Source organism: Amphiura filiformis, chromosome 12 (genome assembly GCF_039555335.1).
Source record: "Amphiura filiformis chromosome 12, Afil_fr2py, whole genome shotgun sequence".
NCBI classification, from domain to species: domain Eukaryota; kingdom Metazoa; phylum Echinodermata; class Ophiuroidea; order Amphilepidida; family Amphiuridae; genus Amphiura; species Amphiura filiformis.
Window position 1 is genome coordinate 1,094,024 of NC_092639.1, and position 21,513 is coordinate 1,115,536.

At 39.0% G+C, this 21,513-nt stretch overlaps 2 protein-coding genes across 3 annotated transcripts; one reads left to right on the plus strand and one right to left on the minus strand.

Moving 5' to 3' along the window:
• Positions 1-2,018: 2,018 nt before the first annotated feature.
• Positions 2,019-15,336, minus strand: LOC140165295 (stAR-related lipid transfer protein 5-like). Of its 2 annotated transcripts, none has more exons than XM_072188635.1 (6): positions 15,196-15,336; positions 9,097-9,225; positions 7,254-7,300; positions 6,526-6,649; positions 3,281-3,498; positions 2,019-2,652 (listed from the first exon to the last, which is right to left on the minus strand). In XM_072188635.1, exons 1-6 carry the CDS (start codon positions 15,265-15,267, stop codon positions 2,484-2,486), a joined length of 759 nt encoding a protein of 252 aa, XP_072044736.1. In that variant the 5' UTR covers positions 15,268-15,336; the 3' UTR covers positions 2,019-2,483. The 2 variants fall into 2 exon arrangements, with proteins under 2 accessions (XP_072044736.1, XP_072044737.1); XM_072188636.1 differs by lacking the exon at positions 15,196-15,336 and adding an exon at positions 9,978-10,160.
• Positions 15,337-16,722: 1,386 nt separating this feature from the next.
• On the plus strand, positions 16,723-21,329 carry LOC140165555 (cytochrome P450 2U1-like). The gene is made up of 3 exons (XM_072188841.1): positions 16,723-17,074; positions 19,298-20,242; positions 21,148-21,329. The coding sequence occupies exons 1-3, from the start codon at positions 16,723-16,725 to the stop codon at positions 21,327-21,329; spliced, it is 1,479 nt and encodes a 492-aa protein (XP_072044942.1).
• Positions 21,330-21,513: the final 184 nt, after the last annotated feature.

The following is a 21,513-nucleotide window of genomic DNA, read 5'->3' on the forward strand; positions in this document are numbered from 1 at the left end:
CATATTATCAGTAAACATTCAATTGCTATTTTGGGGTTAAGTATGTGTACGTCAGTAATATGTACTGGTGCTTTTCGAAAAATAATATTCTCGAAATTTTGCTTGTTACTTTGTATGCTTAAATTCTCAAAAAACAAAAAGAGCTATGAATTAATCTATACTATATGGTGCGAACGTCGGTTGTTTTTAGGCCACAAGACCATTTAGCAATCCATGTATGTGGGGTGTATGTGCAGGGGTGTTTGTACCCTAAAAGTGTCTGCTTCCAACTCATGCCATCCAAACCTGGTGATAATAATATTTGAGTAGGGGGACAATACGTGAGTGGAGATATTTGAGTTCAAAGGTCATCTGGGGGTCAAATGAGGTCATTGCTGATTTAGATCAAGCGATGGGGAAATTGCTCTCCTTTGAAAAAGTAAATTTCAATGTCAAACATTACCTGGTGATAATAATCTCTGCGTAAGGGAGCATCAGGTGAGTGAAAATGTTTTGAGGTCATAGGTCATCTAGGAGTCAAATTTTGAATTATTGTTCGTATTGGGCTATAAGTTGGTGAACGTAAACCTGAAGAGGAGTAACAACGTAAAGAGCATAAAAGTATAAGAATTGGAATGGAACTATTGTAATGAATCCAACTGAGTCATCAGTATCTGGGAAAAAGTGCCTGATTTTGAGGTTTGAACCAACCGAATCTTTGCACTTAAAATTATTTTGACTATTTTTACAAAAAGAAATATGAAGTTACTCATTGTGAACAACCATGTCCCAGCACATCCCTTTTTAAAGGGATTTTTTTATTCATGCCACTCCATGTAGAGATTAGCAACTATTGGACTAACCGGGAGCCCATCGCGGTACCAAATTTTTGTTGATACACTTGGCAGCGAAAGGAGAAGTATGTGGTAGTGAGAGCAAAAGCTAAAATCTCCATGACGTCGTCTACAGTTAATTTGGGTCTCTCATTCAGCGAGGCATCTTCAGTTAACCGGTGCCTAATAATCTCAAGGGATTCGCTAATGGGGGTGTTAGTGAACAGAGACACTACGTCGTGAGATATGAATTCCTCTACTGACAATCCTGATGAACTTGTTTACGGGGTATAGGGGGATAATTAATTTCATTCCAATAACACTTTCAAGCATGTCAAAGTATGCGTCTGGCCCCACGGATCCCAGAAATGTAATGTTTGTGCTTGTACGACCTATTGTTAAGAAGTTATGGGGAACAAGGTCACAGATCGATTTGCTTGTTGTGTACGAGTCCAAAGTCAAAGTTGCTCCAATTCTTGTAAAGGTTGAGGCAATTATTGTGCGCCTAGCTTAAGGGCTGGGGTATGAACGTTTGGACAGTATTTATTTTGGGACATTAGAGCACATCAGACATATCGAATTGCATTCTGAATACGAAGAATGTCATTCTGATATCAAATAATTTTGATTTTTGAAATTCGCAATTTAATACACATTTTATGGCAAATCATTAAAATTGATATTTTTGATATTTAACAGTACTTGAAGTAAACTTTATAAATCTGATGATTTATACTTAAAGTGTATGTAGGTGGGATGAAAATCCGACGATCAATTGAAAATTTTGACCTTTCGTATTGAAGATATGGATTTTTTTCCCAAAACACACACAAAAAATTAGGTCTTTTTGGGAAAAAATCCATATCTTCAATATGAAAGGTCAAAATTTTCAATTGACCGTCGGCTTTTCCTTCCTGCTACATACAGTTTAAGAATATATCATTAGATTTATATAATTTAATTCGAGGACTGTTATATATTTCAAAAATGAAAATTATTTGATATCAGAAAGACATGCTTCGTATTCAGAATGCAATTCGATAGGTCTGAGGTGCTCTCATGTCCCACAAAAATACTGTCGAAAAGCAATAAACGCTCATTTTAGATCCCTTAAACAAGCACATATTTCTGAAATAGAACCAGTCTATTACATTTCAAGCTATTTCAGTAATCACAGTTTTATTCAGGAATGAGGCAGGCGTTGATTTTCATTATCTTTACTGATTAAAGCCATATTATAACATTTCTGTAAAAATAGATTAGTATTTATATATTTTCCATAAAATGTTAGCTTTTACTGTCAAATATGTCCCCTTTTAATTTTGAGCCGAACAAGTGAGGTAAAGCATAGAAAATTGGAATTTACTACTAGCGCCAATGGGTGTTACTCCCGCGGTTGTGTAATACGGTACGATCCTCTGGGGTGTGTGTATGTGTATCCCGTACGTCGTGTACGTACTGTGCATACGTGTTCGACTAATATTTCCATCGTAATAATAAAACGACGGTTCCGGCGTTTTATTCAAAATCTCGGATTTTGACAAAACTACAACACCTAAAGTCTTGATTTTTACAGAGTATCTTTATGCCTAATGTACATTACAATCGTGTAAAAACCAGAATATAAAAAAAAATGAGGGCGTTCTCCTCAGCAAATGTTATAATATGGCTTTAATTTGAACTAAGAGTTTTTTCATTTCGTTCTAGAATTGCTGCTTTCATTTGATCCGCCATTTGAAATCCTCGTCGAAAAATTGTAAAACGTAACAATCGATAAGGGATTATCGGCACCTTAGGGTCAAGGTGGTAAATGAAGACTACGTCAGTTTTGCTTCTATCTCTGTGAACAAAAAAAAATATAATAATAAAAATAAATAGTTAATAGTATTTTGGCGACCATTTTGAAAACCGGTGTTTGACACACGCAAGAGTGTTTTCAAAGGGGGTATATCTATACAAATATAACGCTATACGGGGCACAAATTGAAAAATCAGGTCACATCCGTTCCATGAGGTAGCTAATCGTTACTTCGCCAATAATTCCACTATACGCTGACGAAGAGATGTAATAATTGGATTAACTACCATAGCAACGGTTTTTGAATATACCGCGCAGCACTGGTACGTTCACGCGGTACCTCTGCTTGAACCATATCATGTTGATCATTCGCACCTGTAAGATTACTATCTTTGAAAAGACCAGTATTGTATTCAATCTATGATTGCAGACATACATATGCGATGAGTGCAACCTGTTTGTAGTGTAGCGCGATGTATTCAAAAATTGTTTCACCTATTGCTATGGTAGTTAATCCGATTATTACATCACTTCGTCAGCGTGAAATACAGGGTGTCCCCAAAACAACAGAACACTCATTGCGCCCTCTTTTACTCATATAGCGTCCTCCTTTACTAACGTCTGATTTGTAATGCTTTGGCACAGGAAAATAAAATAATTAGGTTCTTACTCTAAATTTCGCTGGCAAAAAAACCCGGATGTATACATAACTCCTCGTACAAATCCCTTCAACTGTTTGCATCCTGGATGATCAACGCTGGTATACGTCATGCTGGATAAGTCATCGTTATGCTTCTTGACGTACTCAAGTCGACAGAAATCACGGGGTGAAATTAATTTGGCAACAAACCCCCTGGTTACGTAAGTTGTATGCATTACTTGTATATTCTGTGTGCAATGATAGAAAAACAGGCAATATAAAGGGGTGGTGCAATAATTATGTGTACCCCCGGGGGGGTGAATTCTCAAAATGGTCTGCCAAAAATCGTTTGCCCCCCCTTTGGCCGTGCCAAAAATCTTTGCCCCCCTTTCGACGTGCCAAAAACCTTTGCCCCCCTTTTGACGTGCCAAAAATCTTTGCCCCCCCTTACATGCAAGATTTTGGGGAACCCGAATTTAAAACCTTAAATTGTCTTATCATATAATGCGAGCGCAGCGAGCAGGAAATTTTGCATATTTGAACGTGTTCCTAACGTTTTCCTACGCCTTTTAGGGCGTAATATAAAATGGTACCCAAAATATCTGTGCCAAAATTGCTTGCCCCCCTTTCGACCTGCCAAAATCGCTTGACCCCCCTTTTGACTTGCCAAAAATGCTTGCCCCCCCCTTTTGGCCTGCCAAAAATCTTTGCCCCCTCCCCTATAATTCACCACCCCGGGGGTACACATAATTATTGCACCACCCCTAATTGGCCAAAATGAATATTGTGTCAAATTTGGAACCAATCAAGGAGGGTATTAATAAGATCATCTGCAAATGTTACTTTGACCATAAATAGTTTAAAGCCTAGTCATAATTGGTCATTGAAATGAGCATTTCAAGTTAACAACCAATCAGAAATCCTGTTAGATGACCAATAAGGCCCATGGGGTTAATTATGGGGGCATGCCGCAAACAAAATCTAGGCCTAAAAGTGTATAAAACAAATCAATGTTGTAATGGGGTTTTGTAACAATCTCACACATACATTCAATTTGTGCACACACATCCCATACCCCAATACCCCTTGTCAGTCACCTTATACAGCGTGTAACAATAAAATTTGTACAATTGCATTTTGACTTCTCAGGAACAAACTAAAAAAGTTAAAGCACAAAATTAATGTTATATGCAATACAATCAGTAATATCTTGGCTAAAAGAAGAAGTTTAGTTGGTCTCTTTACTAGATTGGGTTCAAAAGTTATGTCCGATTAATTAAACCGTCCAGAAAACGTGTTGGGCCACTTTTGCCATGTTTGTGCATATATCAAGTTTGAACCGCGTAGATATACTTATCGTGCATTAAACATCAAAGAACTGACACAATAGAATTATAAGTGGTGTTTCTTCGTATTATTAACACCAACTTAGTAACAAGTAATATGATATTTCTTTAACTCTATAAATGAAGTCATGAAAATTCTTTCAAATTATCTTATAGATAAAGTAATTTCTCATATCCCTGAGATATCATTGGTAAAATTGAGAACAGTTTTTGCATCCATAAGTACAAAACGATAAAATTTTGAAATTAAGTTCAGCTGGGCTTCTAGCTGTTCTGGGGCGACCACTATTGCCAGCATTTCTGTTAACAAATTTCTCATACTTTTTACATACTTCTCATAGTTATATGTAATTGTATGCCTTGATGGAAGACGTGATCTTACTGATTGACCCCATGCGCTACCGAATGTCACAACCATAAAAATACGCTCTTCCAACGAGAATTGGGGTTGAAGTTGTTGAGCTGCAGCCACGATTTCTAGTAAATGAGGTTGTTATTTCAGTGCTTAGTTGTGACTTTCAAAAACTCAAGAAGATATTCTATTATGTAATCATTCCTACCACTTCGAATACCCCATTGTTTAAAACTACCTATTATAAGAGCACCGTCCAGGCTGGTCCATGGTTCAACTCTATTCAGTCACTTTTGTAACACTTGGACAAAAGTGGCCCAGTCAGTTTTAAGACTAGGTTACATAAATGGCCATATCTTCACTTGTATACCATCGATTTTATTGGAACAAAGCTTATTTGGAGGCTAAAGAAATTACGTTGATAGACATATAAATATCAAATCAAAACATAAGCGGCATCCTTGTGTCATTCTATTTTCAAAATTGTACAAATTTTATTGTTACACCCTGTACGCCACAGATTATAGAAAATACCACATTCAAAATCGTCATTTATGTCGTCAAATTTAAGTCGTCATTTAACTCGTAACTTTTCAAAGCAATCAATTTTGAGTAAATTCGAGCGGAAATAAGTAAAAATTTTGCATTTTTTTACCAAGAATTCTCAAATTATGCTCTTAATGTGGTCCAAACACACATACGCGGTGTCAACATTGGGGAGGATGATTGTATGGACCATCCTCCTTACCAAAAATATATATTGAGGGAATTTATCCCCCAGCCTCCGGGATTTACGCCTATGACCGAAGTCTTTCCGCTGCGCCACATGCCCTACGAGCGAAATTGCCTATTAAGTATAATATGTAATTACCAGGATTATTAATTACACTTAAGGGAAGGGGTATGAACGTTTGGACAGTATTTATTGTGGGACATTGCATTCTGAATACGAAGAATGTCCTTCTGATATCAAATAATTTTTGAAATTCGCAATGTAATACACATTTTATGGCAAATCATTAAAATTGATATTTTGATATTTAACAGTACTTGAAGTAAACTTTATAAATCTGATGATTTATACTTAAAGTGTATGTAGGTGGGATGAAAAGCCGACGATCAATTGAAAATTTGGACCTTTCGTATTGAAGATATGGATTTTTTTTCCAAAACACCAACAAAAAAGGGTCTTTTTGGGAAAAACTCCATATCTTCAATATAAAAGGTCAACATTTTCAATTGATCGTCGGCTTTTCCTCCCAGCTACATACACTTTAAGAATATATCATTAGATTTATAAAATTTATTTCGAGGACTGTTATATATCAAAATTTGAAAAATATCAAATTTTAATAATTTGTCATAAAATTTGTATTATATCGTAATTTCAAAAATGAAAATTATTTGATATCAGAAAGACATGCTTCATATTCAGAATGCAATTCGATACGTCTGAGGTGCTCTCATGTCCCACAAAAAATACTGTCGAAAAGCCATAAACGCTCATTCTAGATCCCTGTAAGTTGACCAAAAATGTACGTATTCATTTCCAAATATATATCAATAGCATGCTTTACCTCGTCTAGTTCTTCAATTACGTATTCTTTCACATCAGGATCCCAAACAGCTCTTATATGCAATGGAAGCAGGGCAGATATGGCTACATCGACAGGAGCGTCCACGGTCATATCTATTCGAATGCTGAATGAAATTAGACGAATTGTAAGTGTCTTAAGTTTTATTAAAATATAATAACGATGAGTAAAACATTTTTGATAGGTGAATTTACTAGCCATTCACATCAAGAGTTGAGACTGCAACCTGAACAGGGACCAGGGCCAGCACATCCTCCCTCTCAGCTACGACAACATCATCAAGTCATGTGACCCTAAAACACCAGCGGTCAAGTGACGACCACGGAATAAAGCAGTGGCTCCGAAGGCTCGTGGATGCAAGCCGCAGGCTACCACAGCTCTGAATGATATAGTCGTGAGACGTAAGTTAAAACTTTCTTATACTATGAATTTACTATTCTTATTAAAATACATAAGAACTTTTAGCATTTTGCAATCTAAAGAACGCTAGCACCATAATACTCGATCATGGGTCGGGGCAAACATGGGACATCTGGTTATGTACGAGTAGTTGCGTAAACATAAGTATACACAGACCTGAATAAAAGTGAGTGCAAACGATGTATCTACGATTAGTTGAAGTCGTTTGGGTGTTTAACACCATCGTTTATTTTTTACCGGATAAAACTCCATAGTGGGTACCCCCTCCCTTCGTAGTCGTACATACTTACATTTCCCCGCTGTTTTCTGGTGACTCCTTATAAGAAAGTGTAACATCCTGCCGGAGTAAATGAACACGAAACACATACTAATTATTAAATTGCAGTGGCGTACCGTGGCCGCTCCTACCCCGGGGGGCTGCAGAAAATTAAATTTTGCCGCCCCTTCCCGGCAACAGCCCGAAAAGGTTGACCCTTTTTTTCGGTGGTTTGAAAAAGTGAACACATTTTGATGTATAGTACCATTTTTTCAAAAATTTTTATACTTTTTCAAATTTGTCCGCCCTTTTTATTTACTAATTCTTTTTGCCGCCCTTCGGTTTTGCCGCCCCTGTTTTTGCCGCCCCTTCGTTTTTGCCGCCCCCTGCATTTACCCCGGGGCGCGATGAATTGTGATCAATAATTATAGCATTCATATATATCTAAATTTAGCGTTCTCCTGTTGCTTTAGAGCTATTAATATTCAACGGTATTCGTATGAAAATACATGCCATGTAGTAGCGGCGTGCCGCGGCGCCACATGAGGCATGGGGAATATCCCCACGCCAGAACTCTTACCCCCATGTCCTCCAGTAAAAACAAAAAATTCGAAAAACTGACTTTTTACGACAATTTTGACCGGGAAAGAGCTCCTGGTGTATGAAGTAGAGATACATAGTTAATTTTCTGCGAAAAGTGCGCGGAAAAGTTCATTCTTCTATTCGAAAGAGGTAAGAGAGAATAAGGTACTCCTCTTCCAAAAACAAATCGCACATGAGACACAAAGTAGCACCAAGTGAAGTAACTGACTCCTCAAACAGAAGTAACAATGGAGAGACGAGAAGCATCTCATCATGCTAATCGTCACTATGGACCACAATAGCCTCATCCCAACGGCATAGTTCACTAACCTCAACTAAACACTCATAGTGCAAAATTTGACCTCAAGTTGCAGACTATGAGTTTTTGTACCCAAATTTTCAAAGGTCATTCAATGAATGTACAAATGTATTGGGGTTAAAGAACTGTGCCCTGATAGATGAACATGTTGTGGATCCTAGTGCGTGCTAATAATGCGAAAACAATGTGAATCAGACTCTGATGTGAATCCTGCGGTAGATATTCAGCAAAATGGGTGATTACTGAAACCAAACCGGAGTTAGGGTGACTCTAAAAGCAGAGTTCAGCCACTCTGCGATTCTATATCTAAAATGACTTCATATTGGGAGTCATATCATATAATTTTTTGACTTAGCTAAAGAGTCATCGTTGATTACTCTTGACACATTTGACTCCTGATGTGGAATCATTTTAGACACAGAGTCACGCAGTAGCTGGACTCTGCTTTTAGAGTAACCCACACTCCACTCCATTCGAGAGTCATTATCAAATAACTGTCACGTCATGCACGACTCCACAGGTAGAGTCAATTGACTCCACGGGTAGAGTCAACTGACTCTCTTGCGACAATCAGGCGACTCCTTTGGAGAGTCAGTGCTAGTTTACCCCCACTTTGAGAGGAAACACTTGACTCCATTCTGCCATCAGTGAACACTGGTAAAATAATTGCATATTTGGGGGAATCATTTGCCTGAATGCATTTTTTCACCATTACATCGATCTCATTACCTCTATCGTATTTAGGCACCAGAAACAAATTGGTTCGATCTTTGGATCGACCATCGATGCTGCTTCGATGCTTGTTATTAATGAACTAACAACTAGTTAATCCGAATTAATGCTAAATTTATACTTTTCAATATCCATACACCAAAGATTTATGTTATCACAATTAATAATGGTCAATTAATTGATTTCATAAATAAAAAGGATCAACCAAGCATCGATGGTCGATCGATTGTTTCTATTGCCTTACCTTGTGAGTTTGATAATGATTCCAGTCGTCGTCTTGATATAGTTGATATGCACGCCTATTTACGGCAATTGCTTCTGCTTTAAGTTTAGCTCGTTGTTCGTTTGTGCTTCTCTGTGGTTTCAACTCTTCCTGTGGAACATGTATAAGGGGTGGTGCAATAATTATGTGTATTTCTGGGGTGAATTATAGGGGGGCAAAGATTTTTGGCAGGCCAAAAGGGGGGGCAAGCATTTTTGGCAGGTCGAAAGGGGGGTCAAGCGATTTTGGCAGGTCGAAAGGGGGGGCAAGCAATTTTGGCACAGATATTTTGGGCACTCTTTCTATATTACGCCCTAAAAAGGCGTAGGAAAACGTTACGAACATGTTCAAATATGCAAAATTTCCTGCTCGCTGCGCTCGCATTATATGTTAAGACAATTTAAGGTTTTAAATTCGGGTTCCCCAAAATCTTGCATGTGTAAGGGGGGGGGGGGCAAAGCTTTTTTGGCACGTCAAAAGGGGGGGGGCAAAGATTTTTTGGCACGGCGAAAGGGGGGGGCAAAGGTTTTTGGCACGGCCAAAGGGGCAAGCAATTTTGGCAGACCATTTTGAGAATTCACCCCCGGGGTACACATAATTATTGCACCACCCCTAAGAGAGGAAATAGGGTTGACAGCTGGCACAATTTTGCACAACAGCCAATACGACTCCCGGAGGGGGTTCTCCTTGGTTGAAGGTGGTGGGGATGTGCCACAGTTTTGGGGGTACCCTTTCAGCGATTTCTGTATATCGATGCCCAGCTAACACACTACGTTTTCACGACATTCGATGACGTTGGACTTAGGTTGTCATTTACGCTGTAAATACGTAAATCTGTGAACTCGTATTCGTAATAAACATACCTTTGTTGCCATGACGTCGTCCGAAACTGTAAAAATTTGCCTTTTCGGTGGTATTTTTCAGCAGTTTCACGGGCAGAAAAAGTAATGGAACACAATTTATCTCCAGCTGCTGTAAGCGCGTGATGTGTTGAACTGGTACTATTTTCAGCGTAGATAAAATAACATTATACATGCTACACAAAGGCAACAGAATATATAAACAAAGTTGGCACTCTTATTGACGTAGAGACGTTACTTTATTTCATAAACAAAAACACTTTACATAAAACAAAAGTATCTATATTATAAGCAGGCCGACTTTCTCCCTCTTTCTGTCCAGAGCGAGAACCAAACCATTTAAAAAACAAACCATGCAAGAGCAGTAGTTGAACTTAATCTAAACCTATTGAATAACTCATTCCTCAAGAGATTAGCTCAGTACCAACCTAGACACAGCAGCACATTATTTTCATGAACATGTACCGGTTTACTTATTGCAGTCTATACATGTATATAGATTAGAAACATTAAGTGAGTGTGTGTCCTTAACTGGGGGATCCACAGCACTTGGGAAGTATGAAACGACAAAGGTTATCTGAGGTCAAAGGTCAGGTCATATTCAAAGTTGCTCCGATTTGGTTGTAACTCGGGGAAAATAACACCAGACACTTGGGGAGTATGAAACCCCAAGGGTCATCCAAGGTCGAAGGTCAGGTCAAATTTAAAGTTCTCCGATCGGGTTGTAACTCGGGGAAAATAATCCCAGGCACTTGGGAGTATGGAACCGCAAAGGTCATCCGTGGTCGAATTTAAAGTTGCTCCGATTGGGCTGCAACTCTGGGAAAATAATCCCTGATATTTGGGGCGTATGGAACAACAAAGGTCAGGACAAATTTAAAGTTGCTACAACCAGGCTGTAAACTTGCAGACAATAATCCGTAACACTTGGGGAGTATTAAACCGTAAAGGTCGTCCGAGGTCAGATCAAATTTAAAGTTGATCCGATTGGGCTGTAACTCAGGGAAATGACCCCTTTTACATGACTGTACTTCGGGAGTATGAAACTGCACATGTCATCCAAGTTCAAAGGTCAGGTCAATCGCCCTAACTAAGTTTGTGGTCTATGACGACCATTTGCATCTAGTTTCTAATATTTTCAAGAACACAGTACGTTTTATTTAGATATCACATACCGGTCTCACTTTATATGGGACCACTCCACTCTGGTCCCACTTTAACACGCTCAAATGTGGTGCAGATATTTACAAAAAATGAGGGGGTGGGTATTCACTGCAAAACATATCATATAAACAGCAGAAGATTTGTTACACTTGTATAATATTCTAAACAAAGCAAAGACATAATGTCAAACCTAAAACCGGCAACCAATGCCTGTACCGTTTAGCTCTGATTTTTAAATCAGACATATCAGTTAAACAGTGATCTAAAACCCAAGGAAGGAACTAAATCAAAAGTTGCATTTTAATGTCCCAATCAATGAAGAGAGGGCGAGATGGCCGAGTGGTTAAGGCGTTGCGCTGCCGGCCGGGAAATACGATCGACGAGGGTTCGAGCCTTGGGCTTGCCTTAGGTGAAAATTCTCTTCCCTCCCAAAAAGTTCCTATATGGTCAGGAATCCTTTAATTCAGTTCAGTTATTTAATTTTAGAATTTAATTGAAGAATTTCTTCTCGCCCCCATACACTGCTTATCACGTACAGATATAGGTAGTGTATGTGCTTCGTCCGTGATTCGGACGTCACGTAAAGCCGTTGGTCCCGTGTACAGGAAGAGTCAAACCCTGTGCACGTTAAGTGTCAGAGCTATTCGAAAAGAGAAGGGGACCATCCCCGCGTTCTGATATCTGCAATCAATCCTAGGTTCCAGGATCGTGCATAGGTAAAAAACTGTGTACGCTAAGCCCGTGCGACAATACTCAATTTGAGGTATGCACGTATATAGGAAGAAGGAAGAAGAAGGGGACATTTTCTTGTTCAAGAACGCTTTGTGTACAAATGAATAGAGCATCCTATCTGTCGTTTCAAGATATGAGTGTTATGATTGGTTTTGATTTTGGTCACGTGGTTTCCTATTATCCTGCCTAAGCTCTTGACTGACGTCATTACCGATACCTTTGTCTGTACTCTTTGTTAGAAACTTAAAAGTTGTGGAAAGCAGTTTCGGTTTTGATCGTGTGACCCTGAATCAGTTGGTTACCTTGATCAAAGTATACAAAAGAACTGTTTCATATCAATTTGTAAGCGCTCTTTATCAAAGTCATAGTTCATTGAATTTGCAACCGTGTGACAAAACATTCGAAAATAGTAATTTTTTTACACAAGATTTGCAATTTAAAGTGGATTGGCCATTGCTCATTAAAATGAAGCTAGTGTAGACAATACTGTATACGCGTGCTCTTTCATTTAATGTCATAAGATTTGAAAAATATTGTAAGGAACACTTGAGGTTTTGACTTTTGAAACCTTCATCTTGGTCAACAATTGTGCTTGAATAGTTTTCACATCCGCGTTGCTATAAACATTGAATTGCGTCATCTAAAAAAGTGTTTTTAGCGGGAAGTGTTTTAACACTTCCCGCTAAAAACACTTAAAACTTATAAACTTTGATATAAAAACTTTTCTGATTGGATGAAAAACCATTCGGGGTTTGACAAAAACCAATCACAGATGCCATATTTAGTCGCCAGCTAGATCTTACACAGCTCTTATGATGCTATGCACTCAACCGTGTAATATAAACATAGACTGTAAAGAGACTACACTCGCTATGCATGGAAAAATCTGTGTACTCGGATGTATCGAGGTGGAAACTGTGCGTCGATGCATTTTATAAGAGAATCTTTTTGTAGCCAAACCTTTTCATATGAAATTTCGCAATGCAATATTCACGAGCAGAGAAATCGAACAAGGATTATTCAAATGTAGATTACATTTGAAAGCGTTGTGTAGATGTTCGAATAATCCTTGGATTATGTTCCTGTGAAAATTCTAGACCATCGAAATATTTCCTCACGAGATTACAAAAGAATAGACACCCAACATCGAGTGATGTACACATCGGATCCATATGCATATCGCATACGGGATAATCGATTGAAGCTATATGACTTCCGATATAAAAGCTAGTTGATTTTTATTCAAGTAATTTAGTGCACGAAAAAATGAGAATGAAAAAATGGGTGGAGAGAGGTGTGTGGGGTTTGTGGGGTGGGTTGTGAGGGGGATAGGGGCGAGAGAAAGAGAAACAGAGGGTAGAGAGTGTATTAAAAGAGGGAAGGAAGGGGTGGGAGAGCTCGAGAGGAGAGTGGAGTAGGATGTAGGGGAGGGAAGAGTACAGTGTTGGGGAGAGATGAGGGAGGGAAGAAAGAGACACTGGGAGCGTAGGAGAGGGAATAGGGGACGCTGAGGTAACATAGGCGAGTGGATAGGGGAGCTTAGGTGAGATGTACGTGTTTTGCTTTCCGGGGACAAGAAACTAATTCGCTTATGAATGCAGCAGTGACCGTGAACGCGTGTGATTGATATTTGTTTGCTTCAGCACCCGGGGAGGGGGGTACTCAAGTTTGGTTTTGGTAGGGACGTGCCGCTGAGATTTCGGAAGTGGACCCATAAATATACCAATTTTTCAAGAATTTGGACCCATTGATATACCAAAAGTCAAAATTTTCGGCCGAATTTAACCAAAATTGTCTTAGTTTTTACAAATTTTCCCCAAATTTTGGGAAAATTTTGAAAATTTTTGCTAGATTAAGGAAAAAATAGTCTGTTTTTCGAAAAAATTGAGAAAATTTTGAAAAAAGGACCCATTCATATACCAAAATAGGCTTTGAAAAAGGGGTCATTGATATACCAGAAGGCCGAAAATGCTACCCATGTTTGCGGCACGTCCACGTATAGTCATTTGTAATAAGTACCCCCCCCCCGGGTTTAGCATTACATAACACACAGGAGGATATGTAGATAAAAATATGCTTAGCACAATAATGACAATAGGCTATTGTATACTTATATGTTACTATACATTGTGTGTGTGCTTTATACACTAATGGTGAATTTATTACTCCATTGCTGACCGAAAAGCGTTTGATATTTGACCAATGATGTAGCGGCGCTTTTCCCAGCACAACAAAAAGCTCTCCACCTCATTGGCTTGAAACAAGAGACTGGAGCAATCTGCAACTTTTAAATTTGCATCTTAAAAGCTAAAAGATGCAGCTATTAACTGCTGAATCTAATTATATGACATATCTGTCTTTGTTTAGGATAGGCAGGGGTGATATAAACTGGTACCTTAATTCTTTTGTGGTTTTATACCAGATCTAAGTGGGGCCAGAGTGTGGAGGCCCCACTAGATTGAAGCCGGTTTGTCGGCAGGCATGGCAGGGGCCCATCGCGGGCAAACAAGCTTGACCACGCTTAGCAATTTCGACCGCGTGCATCGTTTTGATTTGCAACATTTGAAAATGTACACAAGTTTCATATACAGGTATCAATTGTCAATTTGTCAATGGAGAGTGTTTGATAGCAAATTTGGTATCAAATTGGATTTATTATGTTTCTGCACAGGATCGTATCAAACAAATTATCATAACAAGATCAGGTGTTGGTGTAGGACGGATTACATAACTGCGAACTTTTCTATTTGAGGTGTTTATATTGACAGTCTATTGGCTAAAAATTAAATACACAGTGAGTTTTTCCCTTTTCCCTATTTCAATCCCCCGGGGGATCTTTGAACATTTTTGTACGGGGATATGTGCTACGCAGACATTCAGATGCTGACTTTCTCTATACCTACTTTTTGCTGTTTTTGCCACCTATCAGTATACCAATTTTCAAAAAAGGGGGTAGAAGCAGCCAAAATTGCCCTAATTGGGCGAATATTGGTCTCCCCTGAAAACCTACCATCGATATATCGAAATCGCTAAAAATTAGGTACCCCCAAACCATGGCACATCCCTGTATATACCTTTCACCAAGAACCCTCCCCCTCCCCGGAATCAACCAACAATTTTGACACATTTAAGCATCAATAGTGCACTTGTACCGGTAAGTCATTATCATTAATAATCGGTTAGGGGGCTTGACACAAGAACCATCGTCGGCGGTAGCATGTTGTTTGTCGGACATTCACAACTTTGCACCTCCCTATTCCAAAAACCAGGCAACGCTACTGCCAAAGCAAACAGATAAACTGGAAATGCTATCTAATAAACATACCTGAGCGTCGTCTTGTGTTCGCATGAATCCTGTGATTCTTGCAATCATACCAGCTTCTTTATTTTCGCCCATTTCGTACAAAATTCATTTAATCCAACATGAGTATAAATTCGGTATTAATCATTCCACATAAATAGTATGAGGACAGTCCGTGCTTTGGCCTTTGCAATTCATTTGCTTGTTTACGTACACCAGTGATTTGACACAAAACATACAGTCCCAAGTCCGCGCGGGCAAGTCCGGCACATTGTTATTTATTTGCTATTATAATTTGCCTTATGATTGTGTAGTTTACAGATAGATAATTAATCACCATGATGACCATGATCAACTCAAAACTAAAACACTCAACGATCAATATGTGATGCGATCAAGCAAAATCAGTCGGCGACTCGGAAATACTAAATTTTTAGTTATTTATAGGATATAGTAAAAAGCATTTACAAATCTGGATTTTGCAGAAAACACCATTGAAATTGAACAACCAGTTCCAAAGATATGAGAAATTCAAGAATTTCCGAAACAACAGGAAACAAAAGGAAATGTTTCCTCTGTATGGCTATAGCCTATCAGTTAAAAAAAGGAGAGAAATTGGATAACAGGAAAAGAAAACGTATGTGTGCATGTGATTTTGACGAAATTAATCTCATATTTGACCATTTCAGCTTTGAATAAAAGCAAATTTAGGCGCACTTCGTTCGAATTTATTCAATTTAATATCATATGGGCTCATACAATTAGATGGAATTGGAGACTAGACAGACACGGAGATCGATAGATTGTAAATGATATCAAAACAGTTTAAGAAGTGTGTTAACATACCATGTTTACATTACGTCTTTGCTCAAAAACATTAAGCACGTTGAAACTCTCGAACAAAGGTTTTTATGGACACAAGCATTAACTCATGAACTGTTTGAAGTTGTTTCTGAAGACCAAATACCGTTACGTGACCAAATATTTGTTGGAATTTGAATTTCCATAAAGCAAGCCGTAATTCAAATATAGGTGAACCATTGCCGCACGCGTAATTTATTTTTGCAACCATAACGGGGCGTAAATTTTTATTAAATCCTAACCCTAACCCTAACACTTACCCTAACCCTGACCCTAACCCTTTCCTATGGGTTATAAAAATGTTGCGTCCCGTTATGGTTGCAGAAAAAAATTAAGCTTGCCGCACCATGTGTCAATTTGTAGCTATGTGACAAATAGAATATGTAGAAAGTTTGAAATTGAGCAAAATAAAAAATCGCTTTGGAGCCTTATTCCCGGCCTTATTCACACTTCTTAATTTTAATCTTCGTTTTGGCTTCTGAATTTAAATAATTTATAATATTTTATTTTCAATTGACACTTGTATTAATTTATACCGTGCTCCCAAGAGTTCTCAAGCTTTCTATTTGCGTATTCATATCGCTTTAGCTCTCCAGCATACACAACGCAATAATTTACCATAATATTCATTTTACAAAATAATACACCATTATACTCTCACCTGCCTGTGGCTGTTAATGGTCGTCAATCATGGCATTCATCGCCAACATTGATATTCCAACAGCCCTACTCTGTATAGTGACATTTTTGGTTCTAGTATGGTGGCTTCGTGGACCTAAACAAACTCTTCCTCCGGGGCCATGGGGTTGGCCACTTCTTGGATATCTACCCAATTTTGCCATATCGATTTATCGTAAAGGACTACCACCGGCTCAGCTATTTAATTCACTAGCCCAAAAGCATGGATCGGTGTTCAGCATGTACCTTGCTGGGAAGCTGGTTATTGTCTTAAACGATTTCAAATATATAAAGGAAGGGTTACATAATCCAAGTTTAAGTGATAGACCAAGATCTCATCTGAACCAAAAAGATGAGGGAGAAGGTAAGTGATAAACCGGAATTGTGACTACAGGCCAGTGGCATAGATTTCTTTTTGACATAGGGGGATGGGGATGAAAAAATTTCTTGAAGTATAGTGAATCCAGCACCTTTTGGCGACAGAAAATGTTTATGGTACACATGCGCCGCGCTTCTCGCAAAATATTTTGCCATATTGAAGCTAAACTGGTTTAAAATGGTGCAAAAAATGAAAGCGGGCACAAATTTGCACTTTGGGGGCTAAAAATTGCCAAATATGAGGTTAATTTGGTCAGAAACCCACATACAGGTGTCCACAATTTGGGGGATGATTGTATGGACATCCCTCTGGCCAAATACAGTAGCGTAGCCAGCAGGGGGGGGGGGCAGGGGGCAGAGTGCCCCCTGACAAAAAAAAATGAAAGAAAAAGTGCCCTCTGACAAAAAAATGAAAGAGAAAATCAGGAGGGCAAAGGAAAAGAAAAGGGCAAGGAGCCCCTTTTCTAGCAAAATTCAGGGCCAAAATAGTGTAAAATACAAAATTTTCCGCTCTACGCGCGCACATTGTAACAATAAAGCCCTTTTTAGCCGGATAATGGGCGAAAATAGTGTAAAATACCATTTTTTTCGCGCTACGCGCGCACATCATCCCAATAAGGCCCTTTTCGGGAAGCTCGAAGACATACAGTCTCTATGTATTGTATGATGCAACTGCAATTTTTTTTCGTCTGTGCCCCCAAAATTTTATTTTGCCCCCGCCCCCCTAACCAAGAAAGCTGGCTACGCCCCTGGCCAAATACCCCCCCCCCCCCAATCTACGCCTGTGCTACTGGCGCGGATTCTGGACAGAGTATACATGTATTATAGTCTAGCAATTTATCCAGGGCTGTGACACTCGTATTCAATCCCTGTATAAAAAGTAACTTCACGCCAGTTTGATTGTCACTTAATAGGCAGTTTGGCACACAAATTAATGCTTAGCCTAAAATAACACATTATTTCACCAAATACTCTGAGAAAGATGTTCTTTCTGAATATGCAAAACAATATTCGAAACAGACTTTTTTCAACTCTGAGACATGATCATTTAAAACTGGGCAACATTGCTTTTGGACCACACTGTACAAATTGAATGATAATTATAATATTATGTGCCTCAAAACCAGTTTACGTGCCAAACAATAATCCGGGAGCACTCCCACTTTGGAGGTGACGCGTATGTGTAGGGTAAGACCCCCTTTTTCAGCGTCGTTGTGACGTTGTCACCCAAAGACCCCATATTTTTTAACGAACACATGCTCTGTCACCCGAAGACTCCTTATTTTTTCATTCGATCTGTCACCCAAAGACACTTACTTTTCAATTTGAACAGCAACTTTCATTTATCACTGATTTTGTTACTTATTTTGAAACAAAACAAAGAAGGATGATTTAAGGAAGCCCCATCATGCACTGTAAAAGTGTTATCACGAGAGTTTCAACTGCCACTTTACTTTTCAAATCCCATTGAATTCTGTGCAAAAGATGTTGTTTTAGAATTGCGTGTGTGTCATTATTACTTGGTCGATTTCAGAATAAAAGTGATGTATGCATGAAGGATAAATCACACCTTCTGTAGATAACATAAAATGTAAAATCGACCAACATTTTAAATGTGTTTTTATTGTAAATATATCAGTCCAAATTCAAATTTAACCGTGCAGGTCTATGCAGTGTGCGAGCAGTGGTGTCATGTTCACTCACACAGCTGTGCTAACCGCAAGTTGACCCCAGTGGAGCGCTGGGTAATGCTTAAATCATCCTCTGGTGGCGCTCTTTCGGCTCCCACCCAAAGGTTCCATTTTAAAAACGGTCATGTTATCTCCCAATGACCCCTTATTTTTTACATTTTGCTCTCACCGAATGCCAAAAGTCATGCTCTCACCCAACATGCCCAATGACCCCATGTTTGTTACATTTTGCTCTCACCGAATGCCCCTTACTGCGAAAGTTCCAGCCCTACACCTATATCCATTTCATATTGAAGTGCCCCCCGGACAATAACGTGGTTTACCGTTCAATTCTGCAGTATTATACATAAAACCGGCATTTTTAAGATATAGACCTAAAATAAGGTAAGATGACAAACAGCTGGGTAGGTGACATAAGTGTCATGATTTGGGGTGCATAGGTTTTATAATACAGTTACTAATAATTGACTTACGTAACTACATAGCCATTGAGAGTTTTCACTTTATTTCTTTGTTAGGCTTTGGGGGAGCATCCGGAGGACCGTGGAAAGAGCAGAGACGGTTTACACTGACAACTTTACGCAGCTTTGGGGTAGGCAAACGAAGTTTTGAGGCAAATATCTCTGAAGAAGTTGATGCTCTAGCGAAAGAAATTAGTAGTTTAAACGGCAAACCGTTCGACCCCTGCCTTTGGTTTAGCAATGCAGCATCGAATGTGATTTGTTCAGTCGCTTTTGGAAAACGCTTTGACTATTCTGATCCTAGTTTCAAGCGTTTGATGAAGTTGTTAATTGAGAGCTTTCAACTCGTTCCTGGGCTGAGTGTGTTCCTTCCAATCGCTAAGTACCTGCCTTCCATGAACACACTAGCAAGAAATCGAAACATCATGAGGGAATTTTTAGGTAATGTTGTCAATGACCACAAACAAGATCATGTCTTCAACGATCCACGTGATTACATCGATGTGTATCTTGATGAGATAGAAAAGAGGCAAACATTGAATGGTAATTCTGCAGTCAATGACAAGAATCTTTTAAAGACTATAGGTAATCTTTTGGATGCTGGTACAGAGACGACCTCTACTACATTGCGTTGGGCGGTACTGTATATGATGGCTTTTCCAGAGATTCAAGATCGTGTTCATCTAGAGCTAGATTCGGTTGTGGGTAGAAATCGCCTACCAAAGCTGGCGGATAAAACAGAATTACCCTTTACGTGCGCAACACTGCTTGAAATTCAACGAATCGCATCCATTGCGCCTCTGGGAATCGCGCACTCATGCGGGAAAGATACCACCCTAGGTCCATACACCATTCCCAAAGGAAGCATAGTCGTGCCCAATTTATGGGCCGTCCATCATGATCCAGATTTGTGGCCAAATCCTGATGAATTCAACCCGAAAAGGTTTTTAGATGAAGACGAAGCATTGCAAGAAAACGATAAACTGATTCCTTTTGCAATAGGTTAGTATCATACACTATGGACCACAATTTGACCTCAAGTTGCAGAGTATTAGTTTTCGTACCCAAGTTTTCAAAGGTCATTCAATAAATGTACAAATATATTGGGGTTAAAGAACTGTGCCCTGTTATGAGCATGTTGTGGATCCTAGTGATACAATTGTGTGAATGTTCTTAGTCGTCCAGTGGTTTTAAGAGAGTTTTGGAATTGAATCGAATACTGGAATTTTTTGTAACTTTGCGACGTTGCGTCTGGAACCACTAGACTTCATCATGCAACTGACCTGCAGGACTGGTCACTTGATAGACGGCTATGTATATTCTTGATGTCCCAGTCTCATACATGAGATAAGTTAAAGCGCTGTGTACCTCCATTTAAAGGATACTGGACACTCAATTAAAAACGAGAAAGTCGTTATTCTGGATAAGGAGGAACAATGGCATAAGAGGCATAAAAGAAGTTATTTGGGAGCGCATTGATCAACCATCACTGAACAAGAAAAGGATACTCCGCTTTAACTTATCTTATGCATTGGACCGGGCCATCAAGACGATGCCTAGCCGTCTATCACGTGACCAGTCCAGCGAATCAATTGCCTGATGAAGTTTGGTGGTTCCAGACGCAACATCTCAAAGTTGCAAAAAGTAAGTTCCAGTATTTGAATCAATTCCAAAATTCTCTAGTATTAAACGATATTTTCTTATATATAACAACGAACAAAGTGATTTACCTATTTTTTCATCACTACCAAAATAGCTAGAATGTCCATGTAGCCCTATGGCGGACTATTTGCATCGTTCATTTTCTAAATAATCAAGCACGTGGAAATAAATTTGCAGTTTTTGCGGTACTGAATGTAGCAGCATTTGAATGCACGTGTCAATTTTTTCTTTGTTTCATTTTGCAGGTCATCGCATTTGTCCCGGAGAACATCTTGCCAAGATGGAACTTTACATCTTTTTTACGCATCTACTCCATCAGTTCACCTTCAAGAAACCAGACGATTCGCCATCGCTTTCACTGACAGGCGTTACTGGTCTGACTCATTCTCCGAAACCTTTCTTGGTCAAATTTGTTGCACGTGACTAAATGTCCACTAATAAAAGGAACGAACCATTAGATATCAAGGGGGCTGAGTAGTTTTGTTCTAGACAGTGCAAACTATATATTATTTGACTTCATTTTACGTGACGAACATTTGAGACTATTTTCATTGAAACCGGAGCACTTTTAGTTTTTGATCACTGTGTGGGCAAGAAAACTGATCCCCCTC